Source organism: Triturus cristatus, chromosome 11 (assembly GCF_964204655.1).
Source record: "Triturus cristatus chromosome 11, aTriCri1.1, whole genome shotgun sequence".
In the NCBI taxonomy this organism is placed as follows: domain Eukaryota; kingdom Metazoa; phylum Chordata; class Amphibia; order Caudata; family Salamandridae; genus Triturus; species Triturus cristatus.
The window spans coordinates 1087044787-1087067724 of record NC_140594.1 but is presented as its reverse complement, the minus strand read 5'-3'; the positions used below and the strand labels follow the sequence as shown (position 1 = coordinate 1087067724).

The following is a 22938-nucleotide window of genomic DNA, read 5'->3' as shown; positions in this document are numbered from 1 at the left end:
TTGGCAGTTCAGGCTGGACTGTTCCCACAAGGAACAGGGTCAAGACTGATTTACATATGGCTGGGTCCAAACTGGGGTGGTGTGGTGGTGAGCAAAATAATGATGGATTTAACCCAGATCCTGGTGACTGGGGGTGAATGTTTGCATTGTCCAGCATTCCGTCCATTTATTGTTTCTTTTGCATATGTCGCCCTAAGTGGGAAGGGTATGCCCAGACCTGGGTCCAGTGCTCACTACACCACTGGATTCAAGCAAGCCTGGCTGATAAAGAGTGATGGCCTGAAACCGATCCCAGGATGCTTGGGAGGACCTGGCTTGGCAGTTCAGGCTTGACTGTTCCCACAAGGAACAGGGTCAAGACTCCATTGCATTTGTCTGGGTCCAAACTGGGGTGGTGTGGTGAGCAAAATAATGATGGATTTAACCCAGATCCTTGTGACTGGGGGTGAATGTTTGCATTGTCCAGCATTCAGTCCATCAATTGTTTCTTTTGCATCTTTTGCATCAATAAACATTATGCCCAAGGAAAAATATAATGAATCGCATCCCTTACCACAACTTATGCCGTCGAAAATCAAAGTGTATACATGGGCTGCATCAGCACCCTTAAAAAAGTCAAGGTTCATTTGTGGTGACGATGAAACACAAGGAAACGAAGGTGCAAGCACCCATCCATGTCCTTCAAGGAACAGCATCAAGTGCCCGTCTACTCCGCTTCAGCACAGCTGCTGATTTGTAAGTGAACTACAACATGAATGTTCACCAGGAAATAGTAAGTCAGTTCCCTTTGTTGTTCTGTGGTTTGGGAAAACTTAAGACTATGAAAGTAAAGTTGCATATTAATGAGGACATCCATCCTGTTGCTCAAAGACTTAGGCAAATTGATTTTCATTTACAAGATGCTATTAAAAAAGGACTTGAACCATTACTTAAGTATGATATCATTGTATTGTAAAGGATAGTGAAGGAGCGGTACACATATGGATTGATATGCATAAGGCAATTGAACGACATACATGCCCACACATTGCAGATATGATAACACAATTAAATGGTGCTAAGGTTTTCTCTCACTTTGATTTGAATAAAGGTTATCATCAGCTGGAGTTCAAAGAAAACTGCAGGCACATTACAACTTTTGCTACACATAGGGTCCGTTTTGATCAAAAAAGACTATGCTCTGGTGTGCCATCAGCTCCAGAACTTTTCCAAGATGTCATTTGATGTATCACACAGCCTATCAAGAATGCATTCAATTATAGTGATGACATGTTGGTTTTCAGAGCTACCCAAAAGGAGAACGATCAGGCTCTCACGCAAGTATGTCATTTACTGGCTGATGCAGGTTTGACTTCAAATGCCGATAAATGTGAGTTCCATTAGACAAAGTAAAAATAAAATGCCCATATATTTTCTGATGGGGGTATGGCAGCTGATCCTGCTGAAGGACAAGCAAGGTCAAATGATAATCCTCCACAAGATGTTTCAATGTTGAGCTCCTTTCTTGGCATGGCCAGCTGCTGTTCTAGATATGTAAGAGACTTTGCCACTGAAAGTGCACAATTGACAGAGTTGACAAAAAAGGATGTTTCATTTCAGTGGTCACATGAATGCGAAAACAGTTTTAAGAAAATCAAACAAGCCATTGAGAACGCTACTAAATGGCTTATTTCGATCTGAAATGTTATACAGAGGTTGTTGTTGTTGATGCTAGCTCATTAGAGTTAGGTGCTATCCCTGCACAACACAGCGGACACTCAAATGCTAGCAGTCATATTATGAAATATGGAAGTAGGTGTTTGTCCCAATCAGAATGAGCTTACTCACAGCCTGAAAAAATAGTTTAGCAGTCGTATGGGCGTGTGAACACTTCCATGTATTCCTGTACGGAAAGCCTTTTACGCTGGTAACTGATCATCAAGCTTTACTAACAATATTTAGCAATCCAAAGGCCAAGATGCCTTCTTGCATAGAATGTTGGAGACTCCAATTAACAAGAGTACTCTTATAACACCGGGCACCATCCAGGATCTGAACCCTGCTGAATAATTTTCTAGTGTCCCCAGTTAAGCTCATGGCACTCCATCCAAGTCAGCCGAAGCTTATATCAACTTCGCTGTAAAATCAAACACACCAGCTGCCATTTCATTAGCCCAAATTGTCACTGCCACGAGCCACGACAGTGACATGCTAACATTGAAAGATATAATTACACATCAGCCGTGTAACCAGCACACTTGAACTTTCACCAGTGAGAGTGAATATGAGAAACACAGAAATGCCAAGGATGAAATGTCCATTAATCAAGAAGGAGTTGTATTGCAAGGGTCGGGAATACGGATTCCGGAGAGTCTGTGGCAGAAAATAATTGAAGTGGCCCAAGAAGGACATAGAGGAATGAGTTCTCAGAGACCAAGTCTGATTTCAATATCTCGATTAACAATTTGAGAAGGCATTAAGGGCCTGTCATCTATACAACTTCCTTTCTACAAATGTTACTCAACACACTCTGAACATCTCAGCTCTTCCGAAACATGCCTGGGAGAGTAAGCCATTGACTTTTTCCGGTCCATTTGACAATGGACATCACCTGATAGTGATTGTGGACAAATAATTGTGATTTCCATTAATTGAGGATCTCTCATCCACCACTCAAGACCGAGTCATTGAGAGACTGGATGGCATCTTTGCGATATGGGGTGTTCTAGCCATACTAAAGTCTGACAATGGCCCGTCTTTTAATAGTCTCAAATTCAAAGACTCCTTAGAGCATCTGAATATAAAGCATCAATTGACCACTCCTGGTTGAAAGATTTATGAGCACGCTAAAGAAAGCTGTGCATCATGCTACCCTTGAGAAGCTCAATTTACAAACTGTGTTAAACACTAAATTAAGAGCTTACCGTTCAACACCTCACTCGACCTACGGTGAAAGTCCAGCAACATTGATGTTCATAAAAGCAATGACAACCAAGATACCTCAGTGTACCAATTGGAGAGAAAGAGATGAGAATGCAACTCATATGAGAGGCTTTGTTCAGAAATAAAAGATGAAGTCCTATGCTGACCGAAGACGAAATGCAAAAAGATTCCTCTTCCAGAGAGGTGACAGGGTGCTCGCACCTCAGATGCAGAAAAGAAAACTGGATGCTCCCTTTGATGCAGAACCTTTTGAAGTAGTGTTGACCAAAAGACTCATGGAGATTGCACAGTAGCCTGGGAAGTCTATTACCAGAGATACTTCTCACTTTCAGCTTTTGATTCATTGTTCACCAGATCTCCATGGTGAAGGAGGGACTGATACTAAAGCACCAGTGACTGCTGCTTCCCCATCACAGCAGATCTTGGATCCTGATGTTGGCATGCCTCAACCTCCCACAACAAGTTCAGGGCGCACAATTACAGCATCAAGAGATTTAAATGTATGTATGTGTATATATTTGGTAAAATTGGTAAGTTTTCATTTAACAGAGGGGGAGATGTAGCGTCTTGCGAGTTAAAAATGACGGAACCCTTTTGGTTCCTAATGAACTCCATAGAGCTATGACATAATGGCTAGAGTGTATTGCAGTGAAGGTTGCTTCAAAATGTTGAGGTCGCAGTTACACGCAGAAGAATAAAGAAGTATATTACTAAGCTCAGAGTGTGGTGTAATCATTGGTGGGTACTCCGGCCGTGTAGGAGATACTCAGGGCAGTTATTGAAATTGCCTGACAAATGGTTAAACTAAGATGGCAAAGGTTTGGTAATAAGCGTAGGCTCTTTGATGATTAAAGCTTTAGAATTACACTAAGAGATACCTATAAATTATAGTGTGTTTCAAACAGTTATTGGGTGACACAAGCCACTTTCATCAGCAATAGCAAACTTTTATTGAAATGAAGTGCTGCTTGAAAAGATGAATGCCAACTCTTTACATGAAGAGGAGAATATATGGGTCAACAGGGCATATGGTAATTATGGCATCCAAGAACCTCCTGTGTCTTAGCATGTTCAGCCCTTTTTGCAGCTGTTTAATACAGGCCTCCTAATTCACTGTGTATTCTCATTTTATTTCTTTGATCATGCATTCCAAGGTAAGTAACTTGTTCCTAAAAAATTTGTACTGTAGTTCCCCTGATCACCACTGTCAATGGAAACTATAGGCATTACATCCACAACATCTTCCATTGTTCCGAAGTTGTGATCTGTCCTAACAATGAAGCATCTAGTAACAATGCAACTTCAGGAAGCATGTGCCATTCCAGAACTAATACAGCACATTACAAGGCAAATTCATTTAAAAAAACAAACAAAAATAATTAAAACACTTACCAACTTTATAGTGTACACAGCCTTCCAAGTCTCCAACAGTAATCCACCCCTGTTTCTTTTCAACTTCTGGGTCATTATGTAATATTCTATTACGTAACCATGAAAGGTAGTATACCCGCAATTTGTTTTTTTTTCCTGTTAAGGAAACAGAAGATCAACGTATGTAGCAGCACATTAAAATAGTTGTTGAAATGAATAAGCTCATCAAGCTTGAGTTATGTTGTCCCTTCCTGTGACGCTATCTGCCATTGAAGTCACTTGACATCTCTCAGCTAATAGTTATATTCCAATATTTCAATGTTGAACTTAAAATGGACTGACGCTTAATAGCCAGACATTACAAAATCTAAAAGCGACTCTACATTTGAAGCATTTTACACAAACAAATTTATATTCAATTACTTACAAACCATGAAATCAGCAACATTTGATTGTAAATCCATCTTTGTACCTTTACTGCCATTTTCAGCAACATTACTCTTGGAATTTATTTTGTTCTTTACAAAAAATACTCCGTTATGAATCCTGTTTAAAATTCATTGTTATAAAAAGGCAGCCACTTTTAAATTAGGAGATGTGCAGATTAATTAGGCATGATTTACATTTAAGTCACTTTAACTTACGGTGCAGCTGTTCCGGTTATACAGTTTTTTTCTATGTGAAGGAGCTTCTTTTACACTGCTTCTCTTTAATTATTTCCTTTTGAGATGTTTAATTTCAGGAGCTTCTAATCAAATGGGACACCCCAACATGCTTATCTAGTACACCCCTATCGAAAGGATAGGGGACGCCCTAATTTGCTGTACGTAGCCTAACTCAAACGCTTTATTCATGTCCCGTATGGGAACACCATTACTAAAGTTTTGGGGTGCAATAGCTACATAAAGAAGTGATGCCTACATTGTTTGGCCTTGTAAATGCCTCTGGGGTAGTCAGGTATATAGGTCTCCTTTTTGTTTTCTAATAATAAATGCGAATCTGTGCAGACTTTACCTAGACTGCGGCTGCCCACAAATAAAGATTAGTGACACCCTCATCTCCCCTTTAATATAAAAGCAATATTGCCAAGGATGCACAGCCGCATGGACACTGCTGTGGTGAATACTTATGTTGCTGTGTGCTGCCCATGTTCTATAAGTGATGAGTAAGCCTGCTGCCTTTGCGAATCACTGCAGGCATACTGTGCTGCTGTTGAGTTTTCCTGTTTAGAATTTCCCAGCTAGAATTGTCAAAGTGGGTTTCACCTACTACAGTTTCACAAAACAGTACACAATGAATTGCAGTTTGTTCTACTTGATTACATAGGGGGCTGAGGCTCCCATTCAAATAACACTTTGACCAGGAACCAATAACATGTCGTATTCACAACTGTCCAAGTCTTAAATTCTGCTTCCAACACATAGTACAATTATCTTTCACACAAGTCCGTAAAGGGAACAACTTGCTGTAAATTCACAATGCACATAATTATGTTATCTTATAACCATCTATGACATAAAATCACCAAAGCAAATATCGCAACAATATTGAGGACACAAATATCTACTTTCCGTATTTTTGTACTTTACGTAAGAGTATGGACTACAGAAATATATAGTACCAAAATATTGTTATTAAATAGGTAAGTACATTGATACTAAATTATTTAACATTACATTCATGTAGATAAAATATATTACGTTTTAAGAAGTTTCATATTAAAAATACATACATATTTAGAAAATATGTAACTAAATGTTTTAACTTAAAACAGAAGATAAAAATAGGAAAACCTAATAAACATGATATGTAAATAAAGAAAAGCATTAAATAAACATGAATAATAGAATGAAAAATAAAATTAAAGAGTAATTTAAAACACTATAAATTAACAATTATAAAAAATGAACATTAACATAATTAAAAGAAAATTATTTATATAAAAATATTACTTCAATAAAAAAAACAGAATAAAAATACAATCCTGATTTGATCATAAAATTCAGTACTAGGAATCCTGTGGATCCATTGCTAAAGTACTTTGTCAGTGTATGCATGATATGCCCACTTTGGCTGAAAAATACCATGCCATTTTCAAGTTATTCTTGCTCCATCATCAAAAGCATTATAAGGACACTGCTCTCTTCACAAATGAAGTACCAGGAAAGTCTCCACAGCTGCTGTAATTACATCTGTTGCAAAACAAGTGTTCCCAATGGAAGCCACTGGTTTTCTCTCAGCTCAAAGGTGTAATACATCTAGCCATCAAACTTTCTATTCTTTATTCAATCAAATTACAAGTGCTAGCACCGACTGGACACATTTTCAACGTTTGAGAATCTGACAATTGGGGTTCAACTTGGAAAAAACTTGGCTTATACAATGTTAAGTCTATTGTCTAAGGATCTGTAGGTATGTCTGGAAATCCTCTAATGCAGCAATATTTTAAAATCAATTAGTTGCACCCAAAGTCCATAAAGCCAAGTATAGTCATATAAAGTTCCCTTTAATGGTTGATGTAATAACGGCTCCCTCTCCCTAGATATACGAATTGCTTAGAATACAATGTGCTTCTATATGAGGCTTAAGCACATTTCCCAATTCCTGTACCAGATCAACAGCTTTAATAATGCTCTTATAGACTGGTTATCTTTGATGCAAACATTTACTGTTGTAAAACGCTCTGATACCGATGGGTCTAGCTAGCTAGTGCTATACAAAACTCTCAAATGAATAAATAAACTACAGAAAAAGAAAAAAATATTCTTTAAAATATCAGTGGCCGACAAGATGTCACAGCTTTAAATTGCATGATTCGCCTTCAACAAACGTACTCCTTTTGGCCAAATTATCCATTAACTTATGAGTTTGTTCTCTAGGACTATTCAAATGCTTCTTGAAAACTTTCTTTGAAAAGTTTTGTAACAATGTCTTGTGACAAATATTTCTTCAAGTAAGTCAAACCATACCACATCAAAACCTTAAACACTTTCAATAATGATCCTTGTGCTTCACATTGACTGATAGAACCTATGACGTAAACCACAAAGTGCACATCAAATGGAACTAGATCTTTCCCCTAAATAAAATGTTATCTTTGTTTCATAGTTTATCCTGAGAATTATTTTCTTACGCAAGCTCATGCAATACAGCAGGTGACCAGAGTAAACTATTGTGACACTTTACAAAGAATATGACTGCTTAATCCATTAAATTGTGAACATGGAGCTGCACTGTGTCACTTAGTTCCAAGTTCCACACATTTCTGTTTGAATGAAAGCCTTAAAGATGTATGGCTGGGCAAAATATTACACTGTCATTCGTACTTGCATCAGTATTGGGGAATATCCCATTCACCAATATTCAGATAATCACCAGACTCCTAGCGATCTGGCTTTCATTGGCTATCTCTTTGTAAGGCATTTGCATCACTGATTTGGCAAAGAAAATTGTTAACTCTTTACATTCAAATTCAGGTTCCACAATGAGGAAAGCTTGGTTCATGACTGTCAATATTTAATCTTTATGATACAGAGGTCATACAATGCTTTATAGTATTTAAATATGACATTTCATTTGATGGATAGAATATTAAAGACTCAAAGAAGATACAGGTAATGAAAGGTGCTCTTGTGAATCAATTTATGAAACTGATTTGGACAGAAAAGGTGATAGTGACTTTACATTTCATTACGAGCTCCATGAGACAATGGAGTATATAAAAAAACACTGTCCAAAAAGTACACAAAAAATAAGAAATGGAAAAGGACATATTAAAACGTGAACTAGTCTGTGGAACTGATGAGGATGGAAAAATCATATCCTAAGGTTTGTGACATATCAAAGATCATAGGTGTGTCACAAACCAAGAAGTGCAGATGATTTCTTTGAGATTTTGGCACCATACTAGTTGTTGTAAGGGTTCTCTGAGAAAGTCTACTTCAAGAAAACAAACAAGTGCATACAATGTACGTATTTTAACCAATGTGGACAGAATTTGAAAATCATAGTCTACAACTCTTACAACTTAGCAATTAGCTTGGTTAAGGACAGTCACTTACCCCTGGTACTGATGTACATATCAAAGTATTGAAAGAGAACTGTGGCAGTTCAAACAGATGAGGATCTATCTCTGAATGTAAAAATAGGACTACTGACATACTTTTTACTTGAGCTTCAGAACTATCATCTTTCTGGGGAGAACTTCAGAACTTTAGCAGAAGCTGCTTGCACATCTCTTGCATGTTTCTTAAAGATACGCATGTCATTGAACAAAGTTTTCAATAAGTAGTTGGTGCTCCCTTCTTGTGTGGATCTAATTTATACATACTTCACATTAAATTCTGAATATTTGCTTCGGTTCACTTATAGAATATCGACGTCAAAAATATATATGTAAAAAATATCGAGGTAAAAATATATAATAAAAAAATAGCGACCCCCTATACTTAAACAGGTAAGTAAACAAATATTGAGAAAAGAAATATTGATGTCAAAAATAAAGTTGTACAAAATAGTATGTGTATATATATATATATATATCAATCCCGCTTTTCCCTAGTGCATCATCGCACCGAAGAAAGGAACACGAACACTTTGCTCTGCTGTTGCCAGGATTTTGTTTATTTCATGTGTACAAAAAGGTGCTGCCTCAGACGCGTTTCGGACACTGGGCTGTGTCCTTGTTCACTTAACAAATGGGGAGGCTTGAACTAAATTTAAAGGCACAGTGTAGGCACAAATGCGTGACGCGCATCGTCATAGTCACAAATATAGAAACAGTATTGATAAAGCATTTTTTTCCTTTCTACATTTCCTAGTCAGAAACGCAAAAGGTACATTAATCAATCATAATTATATACAATTAAACCGTATCAATTCATACTATTAAAAGAACCGATACATGCTCGTTTCACAATGTATATGAGCCAAAAGAGCACATAACCTAATGCGTCAAAATTTTACAGTGCATCAAAAATATGCAGGACATAAAGATTCACAAATCTGATGTAGTAACAATTCCTACTATTGTGCAAAGAAACGCATATGTGTAAACTGGCAAATAATGTGCAAAAAACAGCATAGAATGGAATGAAGACCGGTTCAAATACCAGCTGGTATACATAAGGTAACAAATGCATAAATGAATACCGCCTTATTCTAGTGCAGTTTGTGGCTATCAGGTACCAATACCTCTTCATTTTAGTTGTTAAAACCTTCTGAGTACGAATACACTCAACCTACTGTATTCATAGCCTAAAGCGGGTATTTCAAATAGTAACAACCTATACCTATGTACTTATAGTGTGGTACACAATTGTACTATGATATAATAGGGGAAAAATGTACATCCATAAAAACAGAACAGTACTGTTCAAAGTGCAAAAATGTGCCTAAAATTACAACAGTGCCAAAAGTGCTTTCGTGCTCTAGCATGCTTACTTATGCTTGCCTTAAGTTAACTAATTGGGGGATTAGCAGCCATAATCATAAATTATATACCTTAATAGTATCACTATATGGCCTAAAGCTGAAAAAGGGGATAGAAAAAAGGAGCAATCTAATTCTCTCGACATGTAATAATAGCTACAATCTGTATTTAATATGAAGGCTTAAACTTAAACCTATCTATATATGAGAGTGAAGCATAGATTATTAATCCAAATATTGACCTAGTCGAATAGAATATATAAAAAAGAAAGAAGAAGAAAAAAGAGAAAGTGAAAATACATAGGTGGAATGGAAATGAGAAGACTACACAAAAGGGGAAAAAAATACACATAAATAAGAGAACAAAGAGCTCTAATCTTCTAAGAACCATCAGAACATTACATAACAATAGACAGCAAACCAGTTCCTATGAGGAACACCCCCTGACAGGTGGATACTTCCCGGGATCAATATATTCCGAACCATTCAATTGAATAATATCTATAATACAGTTACTTGTATATTGAACAGAGTAAGTAGGTTAATTTTCCGGGACTCAATGTCTAATTAGATGTGTTCATGTCTGTGACATTAGATCATAGGAAATTATAAAGATCTTCACCAATGTTCAAACCGGCAGGGGATTTGCTATCAAGATTTACTATGTAGCGTGACTCTAACTGACGTAATGTTTTTTCTCTGTTACCTCCCTTTTTATTTGGTGCCACGGCATCGATAACAAAATACTGCAAAAAGCTGAGATTGTTATTATGTACAGTTTTAAAGTGTCAGGCCACTGGATAGGATTGGTCAGAGTTCACTATAGCCCTGAGATGTTGCAAAATGCGCACATACGCCTGCAGTTTGGTACTGCCCACGTAGCAGAGATTGCAACTACATTTAAGTACGTAGATAGCAAATTCCGTTCTACATGTGTAGTTGGCCTTCAGAGCTATAGGAGTGTCAGAAAAAGGTGTTACGTAGGAGGTGGTATTAATGCCCACCTTACATGCTCGGCATGAGCTACATCTAAAAAAACCCTTGCGGGGAGATAACCAACTGGTGGTAATGTCAGTTTCTGGGCTATTTCTCACTAATTCACTGCGCATAGAGTATGCACGCCTGAAGGTCATATATATAAAACCAGAATCCCAGTGAATGACCGCAGCGGGCCAAACAAGGGCACAGACTCCAGTTGAAGTTACAATGAAAATTTGAGATGTCATCAGTGATGTCATCAGTGATGTCACTGACCAGGTCATGAATGATGCAATATGTGACATCATAAGCAGTGCATTGCGGGCACGTGAGTTATAGTTAGCAGAACTAATTATAACGCAGGATTTTCTATGGTTTTGTATGAGTGAAATGGGCAGCTAACTATAACACCCCTGAAACCTATGTTTTTTTCTGTGAATTTCTAAGGTTTTTTAAATGCTAACTTTTAAGTGTGATAGTAGTTATATCTATTTTTTGTACTTATTTTCTACAGTTTTTTAACTGTTTATTTATAAATATTTTATTCATTAAATAACATTATATATTTTTCTGAAAATTGCAAAAAACTTTTTTTTAAATTAAAACTGAAATATTGATTAATTTTCTTGTTTTAATTTTTTATTTTAATATATTTATATTATTTTCTTTGAAAAAAAATCAAATTTTTTTCGGAGTCGCGCACTTGTGTACACATCACGGTGGGGGCGCGCATTCTAGCCGCCATTTTAGAAAAGTCATGAAGGATCCGCGTATGGTGTGCGAAGGCTGCGTGTTTTTCAGTTACATCATATACATTTAATATCACGTGATATGCGCGATTGGTATGCGACCAGTCTGCGACTCCTGCTCCTGCGCATTCACGACACATGCGCATTACGGTACGAGATGTTTGCACGGTTGCGGGTCCCGCGTGACATCATATACGTGCTGAGGCAAAAAAAAATTATGTTCCAAAATGATATGTATGTGTCTTTAATATACATATTAAGACAAGAGATTATGTAAGATATTCATCAAAATAATATATTTGTACTTATAATAAACTTATATTATTTTTAAATATATTTTCGCGAAGTCGGGTGCGTGCATCGTGAGTGCAGAAAACCAGGTCAGCAGAGCTGCTGTAGAGCCAGAGAACCAGGTCAGCAGAGCTGCTCTAGAGCATAAGAACCAGGTCAGCAGAGCTGCTGTAGAGCCAGAGAAACCAGGTCAGCAGAGCTGCTGTAGAGCCAGAGAAACCAGGTCAGCAGAGCTGCTGTAGAGCCAGAGAAACCAGGTCAGCAGAGCTGCTTTAGAGCCAGAGAACCAGGTTAGCAGAGCTGCTTTAGAGCCAGAGAACCAAATCAGCAGAGCTGCTTTAGAGCCATAGAACCAGGTCAGCAGAGCTGCTTTAGAGCCAGAGAACCAGGTCAGTAGAGCTGCTCTAGAGCCTAAGAACCAGGTCAACAGAGCTGCTCTAGAGCCAGAGAACCAGGTCAGCAGAGCTGCTGCAGAGCCAGAGAAACCAGGTCAGTAGAGCTGCTTTAGAGGGAGAGAACCAGGTCAGCAGAGCTGCTCTAGAGCCAGAGAACCATGTCAGCAGTACTGCTTCAGAGCCATAGAACTGGGTCAGCGGAGCTGCTTTAGAGCCAGAGAACCGGGTCAGCAGAGCTGTTGTAGAGCCAGAGAACTAGATCAGCAGAGCTGCTCTGTAGCATAAGAACTAGGTCAGCAGAGCTGCTCTAGAGCCAGAGAACCAGGTCAGCAGACGTGCTGTAGAGCCAGAGAAACCAGGTCAGCAGAGCTGCTTTAGAGAGAGAGAACCAGGTCAGCAGAGCTGCTGTAGAGCCAGAGAACCAGGTCAGCAGAGCTGCTCTAGCTGACACTGACTGACACCGATTGACTGACACCGATTGACTGACACCGATTGACTGACACCGATTGACTGACACCGATTGACTGACACCGATTGACTGACACCGATTGACTGACACCGATTGACTGACACCGATTGACTGACACCGATTGACTGACACCGAGTGACTGACACCGAGTGACTGACACCGATTGACTGACACCGAGTGACTGACACCGAGTGACTGACACTGACAGACTGACACTGACTGACTGACAGACTGACACTGACTGACTGACAGACTGACACTGACTGACTACTCTCTACTACTCTACTACTGACTCTCTACTACTCTCTCTCTACTACTCTCTCTCTACTGCTCTCTACTACTCACTCTCTACTGCTCTCTACTACTCACTCTCTACTACTCACTCTCTACTACTCACTCTCTACTGCTCACTCTCTACTACTCACTCTCTACTACTCACGCTCTACTACTCACGCTCTACTACTCACGCTCTACTACTCACTCTCTACTACTCACTCTCTACTACTCACGCTCTACTACTCACTCTCTACTACTACTCACTCTCTACTACTCTCTACTACTCACTCTACTACTCTACTACTCACTCTCTACTACTCTACTACTCACTCTCTACTACTCTACTACTCACTCGCTACTACTCTACTACTCACTCGCTACTACTCTCTACTACTCACTCGCTACTACTCTACTACTCACTCGCTACTACTCTACTACTCACTCTCTACTACTCTACTACTCACTCGCTACTACTCTACTACTCACTCGCTACTACTCTCTACTACTCACTCGCTACTACTCTCTACTACTCACTCGCTACTACTCTCTACTACTCACTCTCTACTACACTCTCTCTCTACTACTCTCTACTATTCACTCTCTACTACTCTCTGCTGCTCTCTACCACTCACTCTCTACTACTCACTACTACTCACTTACTACTACTCACTCACTACTACTCACTCACTCTCTACTACTCTCTCCTACTACTCTCTCCTACTACTCTCTCCTACTACTCTCTCCTACTACTCTCTCCTACTACTCTCTACTACTACTCTCTACTACTCTCTCTCTACTACTCTCTCTCTACTACTCTCTCTCTACTACTCTCTCTCTACTACTCTCTCTCTACTACTCTCTCTCTACTACTCTCTCTCTACTACTCTACTACTCGCTCTCTACTACTCACTCTCCACTACTCACTCTCCACTACTCACTCTCCACTACTCACTCTCCACTACTCACTCTCCACTACTCACTCTCCACTACTCACTCTCCACTACTCACTCTCCACTACTCACTCTCCACTACTCACTCTCCACTACTCACTCTCCACTACTCACTCTCCACTACTCACACTCCACTACTCACTCTCTACTACACACTTTCTACTACTTGCTCTCTGCTACTCGCTCTCTACTACTCTCTAGTACTCACTACTACTCACTCTCTACTACTCACTCTCTCTACTACTCACTCTCTCTACTACTCACTCTCTCTACTACTCTCTCTCTCTACTACTCTCTCTCTCTACTACTCTCTCTCTCTACTACTCTCTCTCTCTACTACTCTCTCTCTACTACTCTCTCTCTACTACTCTCTCTCTACTACTCTCTCTCTACTACTCTCTCTCTACTACTCTCTCTACTACTCTCTCTACTACTCTCTCTACTACTCTGCTACTCTCTCTCTACTACTCTCTGCTACTCACTCTCTACTACTCTAATACGCTCTCTCTGCTACTCACTCTCTACTACTCTCTAATACGCTCTCTCTGCTACTCACTCTCTGCTACTCACTCTCTACTACTCTCTGCTACTCACTCTCTGCTACTCACTCTCTGCTACTTTCTACTACTCACTCTACTACTCACTCTCTAATACTCACTCTCTAATACTCTCTACTACTCACTCTCTGATACTTTCTCTACTACTCTCTACTACTCTCTCTACTCTCTATTACTCGCTCTCTACCTCTCTATCTACTACTCTCTACCTCTCTACCTCTACACCTCTACCTATAAACCTCTACCTCTCTTCCTCTCTGTACATGCACACATATACACATATATATATATGCATTTATATAATGCATGCAAACATATACATATATGCATACATATGCATGGTATGTACATGAAAGTTTGAAAAACACTAATGCAAGCAAAGCTAAAAAGCCACCTAATTACAAACAGAATTGCTTTAACTTAAACGAGAGCGAGACCTATTGCATTTTCAATGCTGGTTTACTTTGATTCCATCAAGAAGGCATTCAGATGTGTCACACATTTTCCATAAATTCTGAATGGTAGCACTCTAGTTGCTCATTAGATCACTGTAGTATAGCTACTGCTCACCAGGGACGTCTGCTGCTGGTATTCAAAGTGCATGTGTCAGTCTGCATGTCAGAATTTTTTAATGAAATGGAAGAGGATTTGAGAAGGCAAAATGTGCCCTAATCTTTCTTTCTGTAGCACTAATCATAATTTCTATGGCAAAATGAACCCCCTCATTTTGTTCCTTTGCAAATTAAATGTTTTAAGTGTTACCACTTTATTCCAATCAAGATGGCATCAGGCGTGCCATACTTTTGTCATAAGTAAGACTGTTAGCGCTCTAGTTGTTCTTTAAAACACTCTGGGACATTCTGTCATTGGGCTATACTTGGGATACATCTCGGTGATATTTGTGCTACATTTGGCTCTTTTGTCTCTGGTGGCCATCTTGGGAGACTTATTTGTTTTGAAGTGTCCTAATTTCCTCATTTACAACAGTCTCCTCAGTAGGAAATACTTTCAGGTTTTTTACTTTCATTCCATCAAGAAGGCATTCAGATGTGTCACACATTTGCCATAAAATCGGAATGGTAGCACTCTAGTTACTTATTAGATCACTATAGTAAAGCCCTAATTTTTCTTTTTTCCGCACTAAACATAATTTCTATGGCAAAATTAACCTCCTCATTGTGTTCCTTTGAATTTAAACTACTCACTCTCTACTACTCACTCTCTACTACTCACTCTCTACTACTCACTCTCTACTCCTCACTCTCTACTACTCCTCACTCTCTACTACTCCTCACTCTCTACTACTCTCTACTACACACTCTACTACACACTCTACTACACACTCTACTACACACTCTACTACACACTCTCTCTACTACACACACTCTCTACTACACACACTCTCTACTACACACACTCTCTACTACACACACTCTCTACTACACACACTCTCTACTACACACACTCTCTACTACACACACTCTCTACTACACACACTCTCTACTACACACACTCTCTACTACACACTCTCTACTACACACACTCTCTACTACACACACTCTCTACTACACACTCTCTACTACACACTCTCTACTACACACTCTCTACTACACACACTCTCTACTACACACTCTCTACTACACACTCTCTACTACACACTCTCTACTACACACTCTCTACTACACACTCTCTACTACACACTCTCTACTACACACTCTACTACACTCTCTACTACTCATTCTCTACTACTCACTCTCTACTACTTACTCTCTAATACTCACCCTCTACTACTCTCTACTACTCTACTCTCTACTACCCTCTACTTCTCACTCTCTACTACTCACTCTCTACTACTCACTCTCTACTACTCACTCTCTACTACTCACTCTCTACTACTCACTCTCTACTACTCACTCTCTACTACTCACTCTCTACTACTCACTCTCTACTACTCACTCTCTACTACTCACTCTCTGCTACTCTCTCAACTACTCTCTCTCTACTCTCTACTTCTCTACCTCTCTCTCTACTACTGTCTACCTCTCTACCTCTATGTCTCTACCTCTACACCTCTACCTCTCTCTACGAGCACACATTTCCACATATATGCATTTATATATATGTATGTGTATATATATACATACATACATATATAAACATATATAATCTGCATATCTATATAAATACAAATATAAATGCATGCATACATATACATATATGCATGTTATGTACATGAAATTTTGAAAAACACTAATAAAAGCAAAGCTAAAAAGCCACCTAATTACAAACAGAATTACTTTAACTTAAACGAGGGCGAGACCTATTGCATTTTCAATGCTTGTTTACTTTGGTTCCATCAAGAAGGCATTCAGATGTGACACATTTGCCATAAATTCTGAATGGTAGCACTCTAGTTCCTCATTAAATCACTGTAGTAAAGCTACTGCTCACCAGGGAAGTCTGCTGCTGGTATTCAAAGTGCATGTTTCAGTCTGCATGTCAGAATTCTTTAATGAAATAGAAGAGGATTTGAGAAGTCAAAATGTGCCCTAATATTTCTTTCTGCAGCACTAATCATAATTTCTATGTCAAAATGAACCTCCTCATTGTGTTCCTTTGCAAATTAAATGTTTTAAGTGTTACCACTTTATTCCAATCAAGATGGTTTCAGGTGTGCCATACTTTTGTCATAAGTAAGACTGTTAGCGCTCTAGTTGTTCTTTAAAACACTCTGGGATTTCTGTCATTGGGCTATACTTGGGCTACATCTCGGTGATATTTGTGCTACATTTGGGCTCTTTTGTCTCTGGTGGCCATCTTGGGAGACTTGTTATGAAGTTTCCTAATTTCCTCATTTACTACAGTCTCCTCAGTAGGCATACTGTCAGTTTTTTACTTTGATTCAATGAAGAAGGCATTCAGGTGTGTCACACATTTGCCATAAATTCAGAATGTTAGCACTCTAGTTGCTCATTAGATCACTGTAGTAAAGCTACTACTCACCAGGGAAGTCTGCTGCTGGTATTGAAAGTGCATGTTTCAGTCTGCATGTCAGAATTCTTTAATGAAATAGAAGAGGATTTGAGAAGTCACTCAAAATGTGCCCTAATTTTTCTTTCTGCAGCACTAATCATACATTCTATGGCAAAATGAACCCCCTCATTTTGTTCCTTTTTAAATTAAATGTTTTAAGAGTTACCACTTTATTCCAATCAAGATGGCTTCAGGTGTGCCATACGTGTATCATAAGTAGGAGTGTTAGCGCTCTAGTTGTTCTTTGGAACACTCTGGGAAGCTGCAGTAGAACACAAAGGAATAAACTGACAGTCTCTGCCCTTGTTGGATGTACATGTTTTACTGAGAATGCCAGACTTCATTCTCACATGACTAAGAAAGATAATGTGAATTTACAGAAAATATGCTCTCAGTTTAGCTTATGGATCACCTTCCAAACCTCTGTGGGAAAAGCATGTGAAAACAGTTTTCTCTCAAACATGATTCATGATATCCCAGCAGAAGGCAGAACATACCACAATTCCTAAAATGAGTATGGTACCATCAACAAATGATTTATAATGTAACTAAAGTCTTAAAACCTTCTATTAACTGCAATGCTTTTTAATGAGGTGCTATCATGTATATTGGTCCCAAGATGGCTGCCAACACTTCTTGGATGAAGTGCTGACAGCCAATCAGATCTCACGATGAGATGTGTGGTTAGGCTCCGTCCAGATATATATGTGATTTTACTTTTGATTTTCTCAGGAACTACTGAACGGATTTACACCATTTAAGCAAAAAGCACGACTCTGAGCCAAGGTCTACCTTTCTGCCAAATTTGGTGTATTTCCGTTCAGCAGTTCGGGCTGTAGCTGCGTCAACAGGTCCTATGGGAAATTGCATGGGGAAAACGCGTTTTGGGACCCCCCTTTTTTCTCAGCCCCAGCTTGACGAATCACCATGAAACTTTCAGGATGGGAGCGGACCGGAGCTGGCCAAAAGTTGAAAATTTCGCGAAGATTCGTCAACCGGCGCCACACTTACTGGGAATAGAATGTTGCGGATTTCCTATGGAAAATAGGTCCTAACTATAACTACCTACTGGCGACCGCCAGTAGGTAATATATATATAAATATCTCAATTGCACTCCATTTCCAATGCCGATTTCTCGCAGTAAATGGAGCACGGATCACAAAATTGTTGCAGATCTTAATGTTTTATTTCAGCTCAATCAAAAACCCTCAGCAGCCATGACGCGTTTCGACCAGACTTGGGTCTTGATCACATGATGCACATCACGGATGGGAGGTATCTTTTAAACCATTTTTTGGTTATTTAAAGTGACCAGTGCATTCAGGTAGTAAGGCTTTACATAGAAATAAATAACAGACTTAATGGTTAAATAACAATTGGCAAAAGATTTTTGTAAATACTTATATTTAAAACAATATTGGTGTAAATACCCAATGTTGCATAAGTTAAAAACCTTTTCATAAAAACTGTAAAAAACCATCGCATTATTACAATACTGAATAGGATAAAACCGTCAGTAAAATCTAGTTTGTAGCAGTAAATATTCATGACTGTCGATTGAAGTACATCCTGGTCGAATACCTCCTATTGTACCAAAAGTAAACTTGTTAACCATGCACAAGTTTGTTTGTTTTAACTTTGGACAGTATTTATAATAAACCTTACAAAATATGTAAACCTTATGACTGAAAGTGACATGTGCTAGTGCATTTTATAAACCATAAAGTGTTTAGTGCTTATTGTATAAATATCTAAAAAACTTTTTTTTGTTAAAAACCTCTCCAACCCGTGAAAATTAAGAACAAGTGGGAATTTGTTAGCGGATCTAATTACAGGTCCTATATTGACTAATGTTCAAATTGATGAAAATGTACAGTTAAACCAAATTTTATAGTTTCTGTTTTAGAGATTATTTTCTACTTTGCCCTACAGGCATGTGTGTAATTCCACCGTTGCATTGAGCCCCTCCGGATACTTAGTGTCGAGATTTAAAATGTATCTCGTTTCCAGTTGTCTAAGAGCTTTCTTTCTATTTCCTCTTTTGTTGGGGGGGATGGAGTCTATTAAAAAATATTTTACATTTGTAGAATCTCTATCATGTACCTCACTTATGAGGCGGGCTACCGGATAGGCTTGGTCTCTGTTTCTAATCGCCCTGATGTGTTGGAGTATCCTCTTGTGTTCTTGAAGAATAGTACTTCCTACATCTCGTAGGCCGCAAGGGAACTCCAGCACATAGAACCCATAATCAGATTTACATGACAGGGCTTTGTCGATGGGCCTTACTTGTGTATTAAATGGCATTTTATATGCAGTTGTACTGACTCCGTGTTGGCAAGCTTTGCATACTTTGCACTTATGAAATCCCTTTCTTTGACTAAGCCGTGTGCCTCTGGTTGGAACGCTCAGATCGTTTTGAACCAGGGCATCCTTCATTCATGTTATCAATGGTCTGTTGGGGAGTAGATGTCCTATAATTGGGCCACCAAACACTAGAGGCCAATTTCTTTTTCTGATGTTTCGGATATTTCTCTCTTGTTTATTGCATCTTAGCACAAATCTGAAAGTTACTACATCCTGTTCTCTCGATTTATTTATCTTTGTCTGGTTAAGGAGGAGGGCTTCCCTGGGGACTAAATTGCTTTTAGCAATTGCGTTATCCATCCATTTTTTGTATATCCCCTTTCCATGAATCTGGACTTACAGTTGGCTTGGGCTGTCTTAAGGTCTTCATCACAGCCTCAAATATGCTTTGGATTAAGTGTTGAGGATGGGCGCTTCCAGCATGGAGCACCACATTTCCGGCTGTTGGTTTACGATGAAGTCTTGTTTCCAGCTTCCCATCTCTAATAAAAACCTGAACATCTAGGAAGTTAATACTGTCCCTACTGATAGATGCTGTAAATTGAAGGTTTAGTTGATTAATGTTAAGGATATCAATAAACTCCTCTGCCTCAGCCCTTGTTCCTTGCCAAATCAAAAAAAGGTTGTCAATAAAACCCCCCATACCTTTATATTGTTTTTGTCATACTGTATATGCTCCTTTAGAAGGACCAGCTCCTCCCACCACCCCATGTGGAGGCAGGCATAACTAGGGGAGAAGCTGGCCCCCATTGCCACGCCCCTCAGTTGTTGATAGAGGGCATTTTGGAACATAAAGATATTGTTACGCAAACACAATTCTACCATATCAGATAGCATGGCATTATGTTTTATACAATCAGTTCCTCTCCTTGCTAGGTAATATTGCAAAGCTCTTAGTCCATCTACATGTTTTATAGATGTATATAGTGACGTTACGTCCAAGGAGATTAATAAATAGTCATCTTTCCAGGCAAAATTCAACATTTTTGATACAAAATCCCGTGTCTCTGATGTACGAGGCCAATTGTTAGACATGTTCCTGCAGATAAAAGTCTACATATTTTGATGTATTTTCAAGTAGTCTTTTGTGGGCCGAAATGATAGGCCTTCCTGGTGGTTGTAGGGGATTTTTGTTTATTTTAGGTATAAAGTACAAAATTGGAAAAACGGGATTGTCGTTTTTCAGGAATTTATATTAATCTGATGATAGTAGACTCACATCTTTCCAGACTATCAACTTGATTTTGTACTCATTATACACTTTCCTCAGTATCAGTTGGTCACTGCGACAGTAACAGTCAGTGTCTATTAATTGACTCATAGCCTCCTTGACATATTCATTTTTGCTCCTAAGGACTAGGTTTCCCCCTTTATCAGCATTGCGAATTACTAATTCCTTGTTTTTTTGCAATTTGGCCATGAGCAGATGATATTGTAACTCTTGTTTATATCTTTTGTGTTTAGTTTTGTTGTTAATCTTGTGGTTAAGGTGCTTTATACTTGTGACAACCTGTTCATGGAAGATGTCAATTGTATCCTTTAACAGGACAGGATTAATTGTGTGCTGTATTTCTTCCCTAGCTACTGTATCTGTTTTCATTTTTTGTGTCTGGAAGTATTTTTTTAGTTTCAGTTTGCGCACACTTCTGTATACATCCATTCTTGTGCCCGCATAATAAAACAAACTTTTCGGACAATAGGATAGCCCTAGAGTTAGCAGCTTTATTTAGAACGACATCAGTCACATTTATAACTGTTTGGTTACTGGATTGTGTAGTTTGACTTAATGTTTCCAGTTTTTCCTCGGTTGTAGTTTCTGTTGCTTTTTGTTGCTTGATTCTTCTTTGTCTTGCCTGCCGTCTTTCCCTGCGCTTTGTTGATCTGGTCTTTGTTGATAGTTTGCCTACTTTCTCTGATGCAGAGATTGCATCCGTTCGAGGCACAAACAATCTACCTCATCTACCAGTGAGATTATATATATATACACCAATAACAAAATATTAAAAAACATTCTATTATAAATTAAAACATTAAACTATTATTTTAAAATATTTAACTTCAACTTCCCACTCCAGTCAGTGCAACAGTAGGGAAAGTGTTGGATAGCAGAGGGGTCAAAATTACTATTCCCACTCCAATAGGTTTAACATTTACTTTTCTCACTCCTATCAGTAGGGAAAGTGTTGGATTGCGGAGGGGTAAGAATTAATATTTTCACTCCAGTCAGTTCAAAATTAAAAACAAAATATTGCCAGTAAAAATATTTTAAAAACAAAAATGTAAAAAATATGTAAATGTTATTTAATATTAAAATGTTTAAAAAAATCTTAAATACAATACATATGACATACCTACAAATATATTAAACAAATGAAGAAAAAAAATTCAAACAAATAAATATTTCTAATTAAAAATTATTTAGAAACAACATCAGTACATAAATTTAGTTTATTTCCTACCCTATAACACCACCCAACTCACAACCCACTCGTAATTAAAAAAAAATGTATTCCCATATTTCACATCTTTTATTACCAATTAAAGAATTAATCATTAAAAAACAAATCAAAACTCATAAGAATGAACTTCTTCACACTTTGCCCCTATAATCCCCACAACCCACAGATAAAATTAAACTGTAAAAAATTAATTACACAATTAAAACCTATTTTCAATTAAAAATCTAATAGTATTTAACAACTAATTATAAAGTAAGTAAAAATAATGTACTCCCCACCTTTACCCCATAAAAGTAAAACCCACACAAAAAACAATTACCCTAACTAAATATCAATTAATTAATTATTATTGACCAACTAATAATTAATTGAACAAATTACCTTTACCCACAAAAAACCCCACACCTAAATTTAATTACACAATTTCTATATTACATTTTTAATTAAATAACTAATTATTAAACATAAATTACTTCCCACCGTTTTCCCTATATAAACCCCACAATCAAAAGTAATTACACAATTTCCATAACTAATTTTCAATCAATTAATATAAATTAACAAATTATTTATTCATTAAAAATACATTACTTTCCACCCTTTACCCCTATAAACACTGCAACCCACACCTAATTTTTTAACATAATTAATTACCAAGTAATTAACAACCAATTAATCACAAATATAATAGTT

General features: G+C 38.1%; 1 protein-coding gene across 12 annotated transcripts in view; it reads right to left on the bottom strand.

Annotated features, from left to right (window-relative positions):
* Window positions 1–22938, bottom strand: part of TNIK (TRAF2 and NCK interacting kinase) — a 787085-nt gene that overhangs the window by 40936 nt on the left and 723211 nt on the right. For all 12 annotated transcript variants that reach the window (XM_085635448.1, XM_085635452.1, XM_085635449.1 and 9 more), the window contains one exon: window positions 4315–4449. In XM_085635448.1, coding sequence (XP_085491574.1) covers window positions 4315–4449 — 135 coding nt within the window. The remainder of the gene's footprint in view (window positions 1–4314; window positions 4450–22938) is intronic.